At 47.2% G+C, this 15,150-nt stretch overlaps 7 protein-coding genes across 7 annotated transcripts; 3 read left to right on the plus strand and 4 right to left on the minus strand.

Moving 5' to 3' along the window:
* Positions 1 to 26: 26 nt before the first annotated feature.
* F5147DRAFT_761620 (uncharacterized protein) lies at positions 27 to 2,363 on the minus strand. Its single transcript, XM_041440537.1, has 7 exons — positions 2,215 to 2,363; positions 1,829 to 2,165; positions 1,413 to 1,770; positions 1,339 to 1,353; positions 1,174 to 1,286; positions 338 to 1,119; positions 27 to 287 (listed from the first exon to the last, which is right to left on the minus strand). The coding sequence occupies exons 2-7, from the start codon at positions 2,061 to 2,063 to the stop codon at positions 120 to 122; spliced, it is 1,671 nt and encodes a 556-aa protein (XP_041291835.1). The 5' UTR covers positions 2,064 to 2,165; positions 2,215 to 2,363; the 3' UTR covers positions 27 to 119.
* Positions 2,364 to 2,515: 152 nt separating this feature from the next.
* On the minus strand, positions 2,516 to 4,552 carry F5147DRAFT_225420 (uncharacterized protein). The gene is made up of 14 exons (XM_041428697.1): positions 4,224 to 4,552; positions 4,153 to 4,162; positions 4,080 to 4,099; positions 3,995 to 4,027; positions 3,837 to 3,933; positions 3,753 to 3,781; positions 3,667 to 3,697; positions 3,581 to 3,613; positions 3,453 to 3,529; positions 3,345 to 3,399; positions 3,201 to 3,293; positions 3,040 to 3,150; positions 2,948 to 2,988; positions 2,516 to 2,882 (listed from the first exon to the last, which is right to left on the minus strand). The coding sequence occupies exons 1-14, from the start codon at positions 4,272 to 4,274 to the stop codon at positions 2,703 to 2,705; spliced, it is 861 nt and encodes a 286-aa protein (XP_041291836.1). The 5' UTR covers positions 4,275 to 4,552; the 3' UTR covers positions 2,516 to 2,702.
* Positions 4,553 to 6,222: 1,670 nt separating this feature from the next.
* On the minus strand, positions 6,223 to 6,777 carry F5147DRAFT_225424 (uncharacterized protein). The gene has a single exon (XM_041428698.1). The coding sequence runs from the start codon at positions 6,711 to 6,713 to the stop codon at positions 6,393 to 6,395; it is 321 nt and encodes a 106-aa protein (XP_041291837.1). The 5' UTR covers positions 6,714 to 6,777; the 3' UTR covers positions 6,223 to 6,392.
* Positions 6,778 to 7,147: 370 nt separating this feature from the next.
* F5147DRAFT_700161 (ClpP/crotonase-like domain-containing protein) lies at positions 7,148 to 8,789 on the plus strand. The gene is made up of 11 exons (XM_041437666.1): positions 7,148 to 7,387; positions 7,441 to 7,512; positions 7,576 to 7,597; positions 7,656 to 7,773; positions 7,833 to 7,884; positions 7,943 to 7,954; positions 8,005 to 8,076; positions 8,132 to 8,176; positions 8,224 to 8,305; positions 8,357 to 8,617; positions 8,701 to 8,789. Exons 1-10 carry the CDS (start codon positions 7,294 to 7,296, stop codon positions 8,610 to 8,612), a joined length of 825 nt encoding a protein of 274 aa, XP_041291838.1. The 5' UTR covers positions 7,148 to 7,293; the 3' UTR covers positions 8,613 to 8,617; positions 8,701 to 8,789.
* Positions 8,790 to 9,101: 312 nt separating this feature from the next.
* F5147DRAFT_225442 (uncharacterized protein) lies at positions 9,102 to 9,529 on the plus strand. Its single transcript, XM_041428699.1, has one exon. It carries the CDS (start codon positions 9,194 to 9,196, stop codon positions 9,440 to 9,442), a length of 249 nt encoding a protein of 82 aa, XP_041291839.1. The 5' UTR covers positions 9,102 to 9,193; the 3' UTR covers positions 9,443 to 9,529.
* Positions 9,530 to 12,320: 2,791 nt separating this feature from the next.
* F5147DRAFT_700176 (uncharacterized protein) lies at positions 12,321 to 13,348 on the minus strand. Its single transcript, XM_041437667.1, has 4 exons — positions 13,085 to 13,348; positions 12,878 to 13,027; positions 12,744 to 12,822; positions 12,321 to 12,691 (listed from the first exon to the last, which is right to left on the minus strand). Exons 1-4 carry the CDS (start codon positions 13,138 to 13,140, stop codon positions 12,542 to 12,544), a joined length of 435 nt encoding a protein of 144 aa, XP_041291840.1. The 5' UTR covers positions 13,141 to 13,348; the 3' UTR covers positions 12,321 to 12,541.
* A 125-nt stretch (positions 13,349 to 13,473) lies between these two features.
* On the plus strand, positions 13,474 to 14,538 carry F5147DRAFT_700178 (uncharacterized protein). Its single transcript, XM_041437668.1, has one exon. It carries the CDS (start codon positions 13,729 to 13,731, stop codon positions 13,942 to 13,944), a length of 216 nt encoding a protein of 71 aa, XP_041291841.1. The 5' UTR covers positions 13,474 to 13,728; the 3' UTR covers positions 13,945 to 14,538.
* Positions 14,539 to 15,150: the final 612 nt, after the last annotated feature.

A 15,150-nucleotide genomic window follows, 5' to 3' on the forward strand; every position in this document is an offset into this window, starting at 1 on the left:
CGTTCGAACGATAACATTCGTTAAAGTACATAAATCACGCGCGCGGCGCGCTTGAATTCCAGTGCAATAATTTTGTACAAAAGACGTGTATATGTCAGCAGTGATGTGAATCATGTATCCTAAAAACTATATGGCTCTCGCCGTCTGATGCACTTCGGCTGTGGTCTCTTCCATTCCCCATTGTTTGGGTCTGGCCATAAGGAAGCACTGTTGTCCCATTGGGCTTGAAGTGGTGCCCCGGGACTCCGGACAAACCCAAACGGCCAAGTAGGCAAATAGCACATCTCCTACACGACGAGGTCAGTCATTTCGCAAACAAGCAACTTGATTGTGTTACCTCGAAACCACAGGCCGGTCGACACTTCACCCACACGCTCCAGTCCAACCAGGAGATTAACTGTGTCACATCCTCCTTCCATTCGCCTATGAGAGTATGTATGTGATCAGCTTCAGGGCGTTGTTCCGGAGGATAAAACGCGTCGACTCCAGAATTCATTCCGGAAGCCCACATCTTCGTGACGACGCGGCATATCTCATGCGTAGTTTCCCGCACCGCCTGCAGGAGTAAATGTTCGGAGGGCGTCAATGTTGTTCCACGAGACGCTATGGAGGCCGTGTGCGATGCAGCACATTCCCGAAAAACTGGCGCAGCCCATGAATTTGTCGCATTGGCGGTGACGGAGGTATTAGGGGGCAGAGCTGCAAACACAGTGTAGGGCAAAAGCACGGTGCGTAACCGTCTCTGAATTTGTTGTGCGTGGTCAAAGATTGTCCCATCGTCCAACGTTAAGTTCAAAAGGTGCTGTATGAACTCCAAGCGGCTGGCATATCGATCGACCACCACGCGCAAGACCGTTTTCCAGTCAATGCCGCTAGTGGTCGCGGGTGGTCGTGCTAACGCTTGAGCTAGCCTGTCTTGGACGCTCTCTATATCCTCCGGTGATATTCCTGCTACTCGGTGATCCCACCGGTCCAAGCCTACACGGCGTGGCACCAAGGATGGAACAAGAGCGGTGTCGTAGAAAGAGACAAGCCTAGAAAAATCAAGCATAATCCGGGTTTCTCCTGGGTAATTTTCGCGCCATGAAGCAGAATGCGTTAATTCAAAAGTGCGATGCACTGATGTCCGAGAATAAATCAGATCTACCTCAAAACATGAACACAGTCGCTCACTAGTATAGAGGTCCTCTGGCGGCGGGTTGGTGCCGATGCGAATGCGAATGTTCTCGAGATATAAAAACGAGACGATCTCCGTATGAGAGGTGAAGTTGCAGATCATGATTTCACTATGACCGTCGTCAATAACAAATCACCAAGGAGCTACGTATGGATTCGCACAAATTCATTTCCATCCTATGACTCACGAATCAGCATCAGGCATTCGCGCGCACGCATCTCAACATCCAACGAACCTCACAAAGCCGTTCACGCCATACTTCTCACCCCATTTACACAGATCCTTTATACGCCGCTCTTCATTCCACAACCACTCGGGTTTCATTTCCGACCATGCCACGAGATCTTGAGTGTCCAAAGTGCCCTCAGGAAGTTTCGCAGCGCTGTTTCCGTCAAAATAGAGTACTTTCATCGGCCGAGTGACTGCAAGGGTGAGGTGCCAGCACCCTATTTCGATTGGCCCTTTGCAGAAAAATGCGGAGTGATCTGGCTCTACAGCCACCCAATCCAGGGCGGTCGGTAAGTGAGGACCGGTGATAGCTCCATGGTAGAGGAGAGTGCCCACGGGAACAGTCCCTGGGACTATTGTATGACCTGCAGGCAGATGATCAGTCGCGACCCATCTGTTGAAGCTCAGTATTCTCAAACATACCAATACGATGACGAGTATTTGGCCAGTGTTGAAGCAGGGAATTGGCCGTTTCGAACACCAGATGTCCTGTCGCGTTCACCGCAGGTCCTTCGTCAAGGACCCATTGTCCAAGATCATTTTCGGCCCCCGGGTAAAAGGATGAAGGAGTATAACTCGACAGAGGTATCTGTGCAGTCAGGACCCGTTCAAAGGCAAGAAAAAGCCAGACGGCTGCGGCTTCCCTTGTAAACAGCATTTCGACAAAGGGTCAAGGGCCGTTGTAAGATACTCAGTGAGTGCATCTATGAAGTTACTTATGGTTTGATTTCCCTTTACGCAACCCTTTATGCGGCTAGTCCTAATTGGCGAATTAGATAGTGATTGAGATAGCAGTTTTCGATGCTTACTTTTCTAGAATTCATGATTGTCTTCCAGCCATCAGCATATGATCGATGATAGGAATAATGACGGAAAATTGACGCAATGTTGTTTCCTGAATGGTTGTGCACAGCGACGGATCGTGGGGTACTTATGATTATAGGTACTTAGTCTGCCGTCACGGTAGTCAGATGTGGAAGGACGATAATTAATGTCAATGATACTTGCTTGTTTGGTTTGAAATTCTCCTTTTTTATCTAACGTCGTGGTCGATTCTTTCAGTATCCAAGTTTTGCGTGCGCTCCAATTCTGAGACGTCTGATAATTTTCGACTGAGAAACCTCGTTCATAAAGTCCAGCAATGTTATGCACCTCTTACTCGTTAGTCTAGCAAGCACTATATACAACCCTGCATCCGTCACTTGTTCCTGATGGCCCAACAACAACTCGGATTCTTTGCAACACAACAGAAAAAAATGTCTGAATGAAGATGAAATGTATCCATTCCATCGAATCATCATGCATTCGAATGCGAAGGCGAACGCGTCTGAAGTTCAATATTTGTCAATCGAGAGTGTGATGTGGTTCCGGGCTCAGGGGAGTGGTGAACGGTGTTGCAAAACTGTAGGTGCATCCGAGTCACGAGGATCGTATGCATGACGATCTGAAATGTTGCAAACATATTTGAGGAGTTAAACTGCGTCAAAAAAGTATCAGGACCCTCAGCCGACATTGAGTTGTTGGATTCTGGTTTCTACACACCGGTAGCCATTGATTGGTTAAAATATTGAGCACCGATAGTGCTAGGATTGAAAAATTAATTCTGTTTTGATAGTCATGAAGGTACTACTTGCTTAGCCCAGTTCCGAAGTAAAAAATGTTGTGTTGTACAAGGATATCGAGCAGCAGACACCCTCTTTCGCGGTATGCCCAATATACACGAATCATGGTGAGTACCATGATCTCTGAGGCAAAAAGTGAGGACTCGACTACATTTATGGCTTTGTGATCTCACCAAGTTCGAATGCTGCTAGAAGTGACCAATTACATGCAGCCTTAGTGTTGTGGGATAGTGAGCGACAACCGCCACCTATGTCTGATAGGTGGACTGTCGTATACATTGAGCGATTTACATGTGGCTCTTCTTCAAGACACTCACTTTTCGAATGTTTCCAACCCTTCAGCGCTATTACCACGTTCAAGATCGCCAGGCACTGGAGTGGGGTGTGTCAGAGTACAGAATGCGGGAACGCAACTGTATGCGCACGAGTAGCGTTGACAACATAAGGCCCAGAATGAATCTCTTATGTCCCCATAATGCATAGGTACGAAGGATGAAAATACCTGGAGATCCTGTGAGTATTCTGCGTGAATACACTATAAACATTGTGATACCTTCTGCACCAGCCATACACAATGCAACAGTACCTGAGGGAGGAACTTGAAGCGGGACTGGCAAATTCTATCGTTACAATACTTACAATACCACATTGACTGTAGAATGTCACAAGTCTACATAGGCGAATCCTCAGGATGGCACATGACACTGTTTCCGACTGATGCTCACCACAATTTTTTCATTTGGGAGATAGTTCACTTCAGTATCCTGATTAGCTGCAAGTTGACGATAGTGCATGCGATCTGGACTCACTGCATAAGTGTACAGGGAGCATCGAGGCTGGTATGTATCTCGTCATGATATAAAGAATACTTCCTTTGCTCCACCGTGGCCGATGAATCAAAGATACCTATCCACAACAATTAGCCTGTCGATAGACATGCTATCATATCTCGCAAAGATGAAATCACCTCCTGGTCCAAGGTTAGGAAACAATCGTAGACCTGTGACGAGATTATTATGAATGACGACTGGACGAACGGCAAGAACACGCACCCAAGAAACCATTAGTGATGCTAGCGCAAACCCTGTTAGCTATGAGAGATTGTTATGGTCGAAATGATGGCACCCAAAAAATACTGCCAGTGCCAAGATTATAGATATGAGTGAAACGAAGATGTCAACAAATGAGTCACTTACGTTCTGGGACTGGAGGAGGGTTGAGAGATGAATGAAGGTTTGTGGATCCATGTTTAACAGAGTCGAATGGAGGCGCTAGTATCGAGCACGGCGCCGCGCCTGGTAGGCAGAATATATAACAATTCCAATCAGGGTCAAGCGTGACTCATCAGGCCTTCAGCAACAGCACCATGCCAATCAAGGTTCGACCGGTCAAAGATCTTTGACTGCTTCAAGGCACCTCAGCACGATAGAACGCAGAGTATCAAACAGTGTCACGGACCTCATAAGTACTCAGGGCCTCAGCACCCCGCGTAATGATACCATAAATTTCAAATCCTGCGGGTCGATTTCCTATCATTCCACGTAATATGTCTACGATTGCCGTTAATAAGCAAAAAGTTCATAACAATTCAACGGCATGCTCACCTGACACTGAAAAAAAATCCAGGCAGATGTGACAGAGCGCCTAGAAATGATGTTTCGTACAAGTAGAATAAAAGATATGAGTTCTGGACGGGAGGAGGGAGCGTTGGACTATGAATGCGAAGGTGGGGGAGTGGAGCCTGATCTTGTGGTGAGGAGGTGAAGGAGACGAAGGTATAGACCCTGTGTCTGAGCCTGAGCCTGTGAGTGTTGTTTCCAAAGCTGGGACCTGAGTTTACTGATGCCAAAGCTACTTTCAACTTCCAATAGAAGACTTTCGTTGCAATAACCTACAACGAGAGATCACGTAGTGGAATAACATAAGTGTGCGAATAAAAAGCAACCCATCACTTGTACTTAGTATTAGTGTTATATGATTCCGAAAGGAGAACGATAGTCGACGTATTTGCATTCCCCGACTCCACTTTAGTGGAAGATTATCAAGGCTGAGCGAGCGCTGAGCGCTGAACACTCCGCTCGTAGTTCGGCATCAACTGTTCTGCACAATGTCACACTGTCACCTCACGTAATCCCGAAATGGCGACTGGCCTAGACGCGGACCGCGTTCTTAGCGCCTGCTGCAGTAAGAGTCTGTCAGCTAGGGCAAGAGGAACGCTAGACTCGGAATGGCGGGGATGTCAACGGTTTTGAACCTGCGAAAAGATATGTCACACGACTGCAACCGCGTTCAATGACCGGCCAGCTGCATCCAGTGACCATGACCCACTGGTATTTTACGGTTGGGGGAGGACTAAATGGGGGTAGGAAGCTTTAGACCTCAGGCCCCAAGTCTCGTGGCCTTCAGCACATCGGAACCCTAAACCGACTCACCGAGTTTTTTTTGCGGTCGTTTCCGAACCGAAAAGGGATCTGTAGTTAAACGTTAATGATCAGTCTGACGTACGGAGCCTAATCTGTAGTGTAAAGATGATTTTGAGGAGTGACATCCGGGCCCCGGGGCCGGCTCGGGGGTGGGCAGAACCATGTTCTGCCAGTGTGGCAAGAATATCACAAGGAAAACTTTTGATGGTACTCCAAGTAATCTATGAGACCACTAGATGACGAGTCCAAGTCCTGCAAGTTGCATTGTAATTCCATAACCATTCTCTCGTCTACCACTGTTGCCGGCACTACTAGTCCCTCGTCAACATGCGATGGTTTCGCAAAGTCGAATGCTCTACTTTCGTATCGCATCCCAGTCCAAGGCAAATTCTCCGTGCATCGTTCTTCCCCATCACAAATGTCTTCTAGTCGAGCGAACTCATTATTGATATTGTCAAGTGAGATAAATTCTGGACCTCCGAGATCGTAGCTGACGTCACGGGAGACTTGCAACTTGCAAGGGATGGAACAGTTATAAAATCGGTCTCAAGCTACTCCTGTAATAAGCTCACATGCTAGAGATGATGGCTCCTGATAGCGGTCAGTAGGATGTCATGAAGGGATCGGTTGAATGAGATACTAACCAACGAAATGTGATCGAAGCCGGCTGCACTATTTTCGACAAGGAAATTGAAAGGACGGCCTCCTGGCAGACTTAGACATCGTAGAGAGCCTGAAGTATCCCGATTTCTGCCCACAACGATAGATGTCTGCGAGTCGCCAGAGGAGGGCTTTGCTGCCTTAGTGAAGTAAATTAAATGATGTTAATTTGGAGAGGAGAAAGAATTGGAATCACGAGAGAACAGCAAAAACTGGCAAAAATAGTTGGTTGGTGGTAGCTAAAGTAATAAAACATCTCTCAAGACCTAGCAAGTAGTGGAATTAAACCAGTCTAATGACTGTTGGATGACTGGGAAGTTGCGGGAGTGCTGGAAAGTACAGTTTGATGTGATTTGGTATAGAAAAAATGTTGGTGCATTTAGGATTAGTGCTAGAGGGTGCAATTAGTGATAGTGTTTGCGAAAGGTGAAGGGGGCGATGAACGGTATGAATTCTGGGTGTAGCTTGTCGGTGTGTCCTGGTGTTGAGCGTTCGATGTCGCACTGCGAATAGGTGATGAAGATCAGTGCCTGTGAGAGAAGTCAGCAAAGGCAAGGATAGTGAAGCATACCACAACATGAATGGAAGAGTGTTCACGTTCATAGCTCGTTGACGGATGAGGTCGATGTCAATTGGTTTGAGCTGAAAGGAAGGTGTCAGTTCGCACAACTGCAACATGCACGGACACGCACTAATGTGTGGAGACAAGATATGGCAGCAGGTTTTAGGAAGTGGGGGATTGGTGCTAGCTCGTGTCGTCCGTCGTCAGTGAAAGCAGCGGAGCGGCGGAATTAGAAGCAGACTGATGATGGTCATTCAAACCGTTTGCGGGGACGAGTTGAGAAAAATTAGGAGAGAGATTGAAAGCTATTGGGAATAAAGCATATGCAGTCAATCTGGGAGTTAGATGTATGGGCGGCGAAGGACACGCGACAGTTCGAGTTAATTCAAGATCATCGCGAGGTTGTCGTCGACAGTGAAGATTGTCAGGACCGCGGGACGTTCCGCTAGCTTAGGTGTCGGGGGCCTAATTACCTATGGTTAGACCGCTTGACCACCGCCTTGCGCACAGAAGCCGGTTATAACCGGTTATCCACCCCATGCACAAGGCAATACTATCATATTGCAGAGGTCCCTTCATCTCCTTGTGATAATCCTCGTCTTCTTAAACACCATCTTAACCATGCCTGCAAGCAAAATTGCAGTGAACGTTTCTCAGGGTATCGCGACGATAACCTTGAATGAACCTCACCGTCTGAATGCGCTGACACCAGAAGGTTTGTGGTGTGCTTGAGCAAACCACGCTGGCTGAGCAACCATCGACTCGCAGACTATAACGAATTTGCCAACTCTTTACGGGCCATTGATAAAAGAGAAGATGTAGTAGCAACTGTATGGAAAGGTAAGCAAGTTTCCACGTTTCCAAATTTGTGGCAGTAGTTTTCATCTTTGCATCTTTGCACAGCAAATGGGAAGTGGTTCTGTGCGTAAGTTTGCAGTCCACGGAGCAAGCGTTTCGTTACTTATAGTGCTTGTTTCGGAAAGTGGCACGGACGTGAAGCGCACGACAAGCAGCGATCCGAACACTCCGGCCACTCAGCGCTCGATGAGGGATTGCCTCATCAATGGGGTAGTGGCCGCGAACACAGATTGCACACATGCCGTACGTCGCAATCCTTACTTTTTCATAGTATTGCCGACCGACTATTCCTATCACGAAAGATTTATAGTCACAGCAAAATCCTTGTTGCAGCACTGAATGGGCCGGTGATGGGTATGCAACTTCTTTCTAAATGTCTCGCAAGCGGCTCAAGTGACGACCTCGAGGTTAGGCATAGCAGCTGGTACGTTCACCATAAATGTTATACGTGTCATCTCAAATAGGTTCCCGTAGCTTTCCTTGGCAACTTTGATTTCATATATGCCGTACCAGAAGCCTGGTTGAATGTCGGCTTCCCATTCCTAGGTTCGCCCGTTTGATTGTTTTCTTCTATACACGCTGAAGACATGTACTCTTCAAGGCATTGCGGTGGAAGGAGGAGCTAGTGTTTCATTTGTCAACCGCAGTAAGCGAATTCATTGTCGTATGACTTTTTCTCATAATATTGTCAAGTGGGTATCGCCAAGGCAAACGAGGTTCTCCTTCTTAATAAGAAGATTAGCGCATCAGAGATGCTTGAATGTGGATTCGTCAAGTGCGTGTTCCCGTACCCGATTTTTCCTACCCCATCCTGATGATGATTTAGCAAAATATTTCCATCGAAATCAACAGAAGAATTCCACTCTGCAGTTCATCAACATCTCAAGAAGGAACTCGATGGTTTAGTCCCTGCCTCTCTTTTCGCCATCAAAACCCTCATCAAAGCTGGTTTGAACGATAAGAACAACTTTCACGCCGTGAATCTGCGAGAGAGTTATGCCCAAGCGGAAAGATTTAGTAGCGGAATACCTGCTGAGCGCTTCGGCAAGATTGCCAGGAAAGAAATCAAGCATAAGTTGTGATCTATGTATGTATATTTGTCTTGCGAGTCTTGTCACCAACCAGCGCACCTGACTGACCAGTGACCACATGCATACCTGGCTATTTTAGTCGTATACCCCCTACAACAGGAATGTGGCAATTTGTATGCAAGGAGATTCCGAGGAGATGCAATATATTTGCGTGGTTCATTTTTTCAATATCTTTGCAGTGATTGTGATTCCCGCTCTCAAGACTATCATGACCGGCAGCCGCCTGAGTTGGTCCGCTACTGAACGCATGGACGAGAAGTTTTTTCATGTGGAGGATCTACAAGACCCACACGAGAGCACGCTGCCATACTGACCGAGACGCAGCTAAGCGGGACTATCGGCACAGGTTTGATCAATGCAGCTGGCATTGTGATGCAATTGCGCCTATCGAGGTCTGGACAGGTACGAACGCTATCCAACACGTTGGCCTGAAACTCATTCGAGTGAACTTGTAGCCTTGTATATCATTCTCGGTGAGTCGAGCCAACATCTCCTCGAGTCGTCTATTGACATCTCCAGTTGTCATTGTGGACTTGCTTGGTATACAATTTTTCGGAGAATCGGAGTTTTGGATGAGTGGCCTGAAGATCGTATTCCTCGTGGGTTTGGTTCTTCCTGGCATTATTGCCGATCTTGGAGGAAACCCAAAACATGATCGCATTGGATTCCGATACTGGCGCCAACCAAACGGACCCATGGGCAACTGCATCGTCTACCCGGTGCACAATGATCAATTCGCGGTCTTTCTTGGATTCTGGAGCAAGTTAACCACTACGGTGCTTGCACACATCGGGAGCGATTTGGTTGCGGTTACGGCTTGAGAGGCACAGAACCTGAGGAAAATGACTCCCAGAGCTATCAAGTCCACATTTATTCGTATCTTCGTGTTCTATATCGGTGGATATCTGTTATTCTTATCGTGCGGGGCACCGGCATTGTAGGTGAGCCTATTAGGAGACAACCACCGATATGGTACCTTCAATCTATCCACTTTCTAGCATCTATTGGTCGTTAATAACTCGCATGCAGGGGCAGCATCACCCTTCGAGGTTGACAGGTCATTGCGGATCTCCTGATCCATAGAAACAGCCTTCTCATTCCGTTCAGGCGTAACCCTGGCCGGAATCAAAGGCTCAATCATGACATCAATGCGATGATTCTCTTTTTTTACCATCAGTGATATCTATATCGCGTCCTGGACACTCTACGGTTTCGCGATAGAACGAAAGGCGCCGCATATACTCACTAAAGTAAACCAAAAAAGGTGTCTCTGCTCGTTGTAAGTATCGTTATGCACTTGCATAACGTTCCTGAACGCGGGCACTGCAAGCGCTACGGGCGAGTCAACGACTTCATGTCGATCCATACTGGCACCGATGTTCGCATACGGGGTCAACCTCCTCCCTGCATTTGGGGCCACGAACCTGGCCTGGATGACAATCGCTTACAGCCACATGTAACAAGCAGTCGTTCCACTTCGGAAACTATCGTGTGAACAAGTGTGGATGCTGTATACTTCATGCAGGCACTCAAGCTTCAAAGCTTCAAGGCTTAAGGCGTCTCGCGCGATAAGTCTGCCGGATAAGGGACCGCTGGGGTCCTGGTTCGTTCTGAACTTTTGGTTTCAAAGGTAGCCTAGCGTATTCGGTTACGCTAACGTAAGAACGCAGTTTTTTGCAGGGGTTCCATACTTTACGCCCGGACCATTCATCGCTTCGCATTCACGTTCTCACGGTTCTTCACAGTCTTCGATATACTAGATGGTCCCACGAGTCCGTGTGTCCCAAGAGTCCGCGCATTGACTCTAGCACACGCAATTCTGCACAGAATCCTTATCCATGATAGATCTGGATTCGCCCAAACATAATACACACTGCCATATATTTTTTTTGAAGAAAATCGAAGTAGATCTTGTTCCATGGGCAACTTATCAGTGCGAGAGGCATAGAAGGCTCACTCTAAAGGTCAGATCTCCACATATAATTCTGGAATATTGTGAGATGGTTATATACATGATTAGAGAATACTAAAACAAATTTATTCGGGGCACATGCTTGTCAGGATCATCTGCGATAAAGAAATAAGCCCCAGACGTGACAATCTGCCCAAAGCGTTACATAGAGACTGTGTAATCAAAACTCCGCAATGCCGAAATGCTTTACACATGCACAACTTCACAACATTTATAACGGTGCGAATTCTGCGGAGCGTGAAAAGGCATTGCGGCAGACGTGTGACATAGTGTGACAAAGTGCGCGAACTCTAGGGAAAATGCACTTTTCTGCGCGGTAACTCTCCGCTGGACTCAACACGTCAATTTTCGAAAAAGAAACTAGCAGACGTTGTACTTTCGATGTCACGCTATCGAACTGTCAAATAATTAATTTTGTTTGTTTGTGCGATGTGGAGTAATAACCGTTTTGCCAAAAAGGCGCGAACTCCCGTGGACATCTAGTAGGTCGTACTAGTACCTCCTAGTACCGTGTTTTTTTTTCTTTCCGGCTTGGATATCAACTACGTTACCGGATCCGGGTTACGTTCAAGGTCGACCCATCGGCAAACGGGAGTCCGACGAGGAAGAGGATAGATTTATATCGAGCGAAAGGCGCGAGAAGGTAAGATATCGAGATGGCGCGGCAGAAGCTTGCAAATGTGCTGTGAGCACAGCACTATTCACGTATGTTTCAAGTGATCGGTGTCGGTAACAACCAAACTCACCATGCTGCGTTTACTAGTACTGCACAGTCACAGTAGTGTTCACTCACATTTATGTAAATCTGTTCAACGGCAATGGAAATTCAGGGTGCCTCTCAGATAACGACAGATAACAACTATCAACTATTCAGTACTGCACGAGCTGGATAATTCCCTGAACATGTGCATCTGCTGTGGGTCGGACAGGTTTGATGAAGATCCAGCCTACGGGGGAGTCTGTCACACTCACCAACGTTATCTCGCGATACTGATAGCGTCACAGCGCTTCTTCTCATTCAGACGTCATGTCCGCTGTCATCTCATGTGCCCGTTCGAACAGGCCCAACTAGGTTCGAACGCGTACAGTTGATGAGGAGATAACCATTTTCACAGACTGATGTGCTAGTTGATAAACGTGTGCATCTGGTTTGAGTATCTATGTGCCGCCCCGCCCTATCTACGGGGTGTGTACTTTCTTTTGTAGAAGAAGCGCTAACCTGTTATTAATTCCCGTTCAAACGTTGCACGGCCGTGGGTTGATCGGTGGCAGACTGAAACAAATTTCAGCTTCCAATACGGGCGAGGTGCCGTACAGCTCAGACATTATCAATATATCGATTATCAATCATGCCGCCGGAGTCGTGGCCCCTCACACGTAGCTGCTGATGGTGATGGCAAGCTCACAGGTACTGCCAGTCTCGAAAAGATCCATTTGGCAATATGGACTAGCCCCAGGCTGTGCACTGTATAAATTTACACCTCACTGCCCGTCGCTCCGAGGCATTGATTTGACTATTGCTTTCACACAAGCGTCAGCGGACGCTTACGTCGTTGGTCGGCGGCCAAAAAATAGTCGGTTGTGTGAGTAATCATGAAGTGCGGGGAATGTAACACGCTGCGGGATATGGATGCACTTTTAAAATGTACCTGTCAGTATACCAAACGAGGCAGAATTATAATCATAGCGCACCATACGTGGTCGGATTCCCTGAATAGCAAACCCACCAAAGTTGGAAATGATGGAGAAGTGATTAAATTGTAGTAGTACATACAGACTGCATAGTAAAGGTAGGTCGTTGCGGGGAATGCTACAGATGCAAGTATACATAACCGGATCGAGAGGATAACGAAAACAAAGATCCCAGCAAGCCACAGTGGAAAAAAATATCAGTGGGGAGCCGAGGATAAAAGGTTGAACAAAGCGAGCTGATGCGATGAAACTGGCATTAAGTCCTGATGCGGGTGTTTGAATTAGGCAGCGTCACGTCCGGTCCTGTGAAAGTCTCGGGTTGAGGCGTATGCAAATCGAGTAAGACAGTTGCATTGTCATTCGTATTTAGAACGTCGCGTATTGACTTTTCTGCGAGGGAGCACATCTAGGCCAAATGGGTCAGCTTAGGAATCAATTACAGATAGCGTTCCACTAACTCGGCTGTATCCACCTCTTTGAAGAGTTTGCCGTGAGACCGCTATGGCATTATGTATGCTATCATACGCGTAACGCCGCCTGACAAGCAAGCGAATAAGATGGGGCAATGTTCGAAGAATAAAGGGGTGCTTACAAAACACCTTCGAGCTCACGAGGGGACCGAGGTACGATGAATAAGTCAGAACCTGATAGGTAGCGCGTAAATGCTTGATAGGATGCACATCCTGCAACGAGGGTCTCGTTGAATGAAGGATGGTCTTGGTCCCAGGTGAACCAATTTTCGCTGGCATGCCACACAGAGATCAGATCATGCTAGAATCGAAAAAGGAACTGAACGTACGTTAAATGGGTGTGGGCCAATGCCTCTGAAGTGTTTGGGGCAAAGAAGCGATCCATGAAGGCTGAGTTGTGAAATGGGGTAGTACAAGTTGCGTACAAGGAGAGTGATATGAACAAGTTGCGAGGGAAAGGCACAGAGGCTCTGGTTTATATAACAGTTGGCTTTTAGTGGTTACTAATATCTAGTAAGCGGTTGTGGATGTGGCTAGGCGAAAGCGGTATTGTTAGCAACTAGTACTTGTAGTGTGGTCCTGGCGTTTTCCGGGAGAACAGCTTTTTATGAAAATCATTGGTTTCCGTTTTGAGATGGGCCTTCGCACGTTTGAAAAGTACGCGCCCAGGGTCACTAATGACTCAGACCGCGGCTAAATTCATGATCTCCACCTTCTCCACCAATGCCAATTTCTGTCACGTAGTATTTCTGCACAAGCTATTCTAAAAAAGTACTATGAAGGACCTCCGATACACCCGGCTGTGGAGACTTGTCTAGACAAGTCACAGATCATTATCGTCATATCACAAAGTCAACCATTGGCCAGCTATCGTGCCACATCACTGACCCACACTTGGCGGTTCTAGGTTCGACTTGGCAAGTCTTCGAGGCGTTCTCCAGTTCTTTATATCAACTTCGAATTCCTGTATTGTATGGCTATCAGAACCCTTGGCTCCATGGCCAGCTGTTACTTGGCGAGGCTCGGTCTCACAGAAGTTCCAACATTGTGCAGGCCGCCGCAGCTGCTGATCAAGGAACCGCACCTCGCGGCGCCCGAAACAGATATCGATGGCACATCAGTCCATGTACTTACGGTTATGGACTATTCGGTTTTTCATAAACATCGATGTTCAGGCACCTGCCAGTAGTACGGCCGTACGGCTTTGCCGTACCGTAACCCACCCTCGTACGTACTCGTGCCACACGTCAAGATCTTACCTGGTTCTGTCGGCTTCTGCACATATCCTGGACCGTAGGTGAGATCAGTACATACTCATGACCCTGGGGTTCGCAGCATAGCCATAGCACTGTTCCCAACTTCCTATACTCTGCTTCCAGGCTGTCACGAAAAAACAGAAGTCAATCAATCTACGTCCCTTGCACATCTGGACAGCTCACACTAGGCTCTAATTGCATCATTGCGCACGCAGCTGTCACTGAGCGAGGCCAATCGGCCATCGGAAATGACACGCTGATGCCATCAAATCCATGCCATGACACCAGTCAAGGTCAAACGTGTGTTACTGAACGTATAGTCGACGAGTGCTAGTGTGCGCTTGGCGCTGAGGATGACTGAATGTGGAAGATGACGGTTATGATTTGTTATAGCTTCTGTGGATCAAATATCTTTCGTTAATCTGGACCACCTAGATTCCAATAAATATCACTCGATTACTATGGTGCGTGTCACTTATGTGGTCACCGCTGTCCAATTTTATCACCAGGAACAAGCGCGCAATCCACAGTCACCAGGTCCTTCCCCTATTAATCAGGACACCCTATTTCACCTTGCCAACCTTTTTCTACAGCAGTTTGCATATCAAATTTAGTTGCAAAGCGCACAACGTGTGTTTGCGTATGTTTGTTCATGGTACGAAAAGTCCAGTTAATTTACCGCTGTTCTCGATATCGATACAGGTATGGACTTATTGAGGGTGCGAACCCCATACAGCCTGTGGAGCTCTTGTGTGTACAGATCATTTTATCAAATATTGCAAGTATTGACAAGAATACCATCACGCGTAAGCCACATGTTCCCAATCTAGTTGGAAAGGATTGAACGACCCAAGGTAGCCAAAGTGTAATGCTTCGGACGCCTTCGCTTGTTCATACGGTTTGTCATTAGTATTGTTTCTTTCGTCTGACAACTTGATGCCCATAAAATTCCAAGGGCGTTAATTAGTGCTAGCGACAGTGCATCGATCGAGGGCCCCCTTGTCTTTAAAACCAATTGGTTTTGCAATAGGAAGCTGGTGTGGCCGGTGCAGGAGCTTGCCCCCAAAGAAAAGTGTTGCGGCTTTGCTCGACTATCTTTGTAGGCCGCGAGTCCATTCGAGTTCCAATCACTTCCGGAT

Source organism: Suillus discolor, assembly GCF_016758755.1.
Source record: "Suillus discolor strain FC423 chromosome Unknown F5147scaffold_34, whole genome shotgun sequence".
Lineage (NCBI taxonomy): Eukaryota > Fungi > Basidiomycota > Agaricomycetes > Boletales > Suillaceae > Suillus > Suillus discolor.

Bases quoted from the DNA above. Each gene is read 5' to 3' on its own strand.
- F5147DRAFT_225420 (XM_041428697.1), bottom strand. From the start codon at position 4,274: ATGGATCCACAAACCTTCATTCATCTCTCAACCCTCCTCCAGTCCCAG. The intron at 3,782-3,836 runs GTGAGTCCAGAT...AGGATACTGAAG, and splicing joins GCTCCCTGTACACTTATGCA to TGAACTATCTCCCAAATGAA. The intron at 2,883-2,947 runs GTGTGTAGAAAC...TTTTTGACGCAG, and splicing joins TAACCAATCAATGGCTACCG to TTTAACTCCTCAAATATGTT.
- F5147DRAFT_225442 (XM_041428699.1), top strand. From the start codon at position 9,194: ATGAGTGGCCTGAAGATCGTATTCCTCGTGGGTTTGGTTCTTCCTGGC.
- F5147DRAFT_700178 (XM_041437668.1), top strand. From the start codon at position 13,729: ATGGCTATCAGAACCCTTGGCTCCATGGCCAGCTGTTACTTGGCGAGG.
- F5147DRAFT_761620 (XM_041440537.1), bottom strand. From the start codon at position 2,063: ATGCTGTTTACAAGGGAAGCCGCAGCCGTCTGGCTTTTTCTTGCCTTT. The intron at 1,771-1,828 runs GTATGTTTGAGA...ATCTGCCTGCAG, and splicing joins AAATACTCGTCATCGTATTG to GTCATACAATAGTCCCAGGG. The intron at 1,120-1,173 runs GTGAGCGACTGT...CTCGGACATCAG, and splicing joins GCCAGAGGACCTCTATACTA to TGCATCGCACTTTTGAATTA.
- F5147DRAFT_700176 (XM_041437667.1), bottom strand. From the start codon at position 13,140: ATGGATCGCTTCTTTGCCCCAAACACTTCAGAGGCATTGGCCCACACC. The intron at 13,028-13,084 runs GTACGTTCAGTT...GTGGCATGCCAG, and splicing joins TTGGCCCACACCCATTTAAC to CGAAAATTGGTTCACCTGGG. The intron at 12,692-12,743 runs GTTAGTGGAACG...CATTTGGCCTAG, and splicing joins AAAGAGGTGGATACAGCCGA to ATGTGCTCCCTCGCAGAAAA.
- F5147DRAFT_225424 (XM_041428698.1), bottom strand. From the start codon at position 6,713: ATGAACGTGAACACTCTTCCATTCATGTTGTGGTATGCTTCACTATCC.
- F5147DRAFT_700161 (XM_041437666.1), top strand. From the start codon at position 7,294: ATGCCTGCAAGCAAAATTGCAGTGAACGTTTCTCAGGGTATCGCGACG. The intron at 7,774-7,832 runs GTACGTCGCAAT...CTATCACGAAAG, and splicing joins ACACAGATTGCACACATGCC to ATTTATAGTCACAGCAAAAT. The intron at 8,177-8,223 runs GTAAGCGAATTC...AATATTGTCAAG, and splicing joins TGTTTCATTTGTCAACCGCA to TGGGTATCGCCAAGGCAAAC.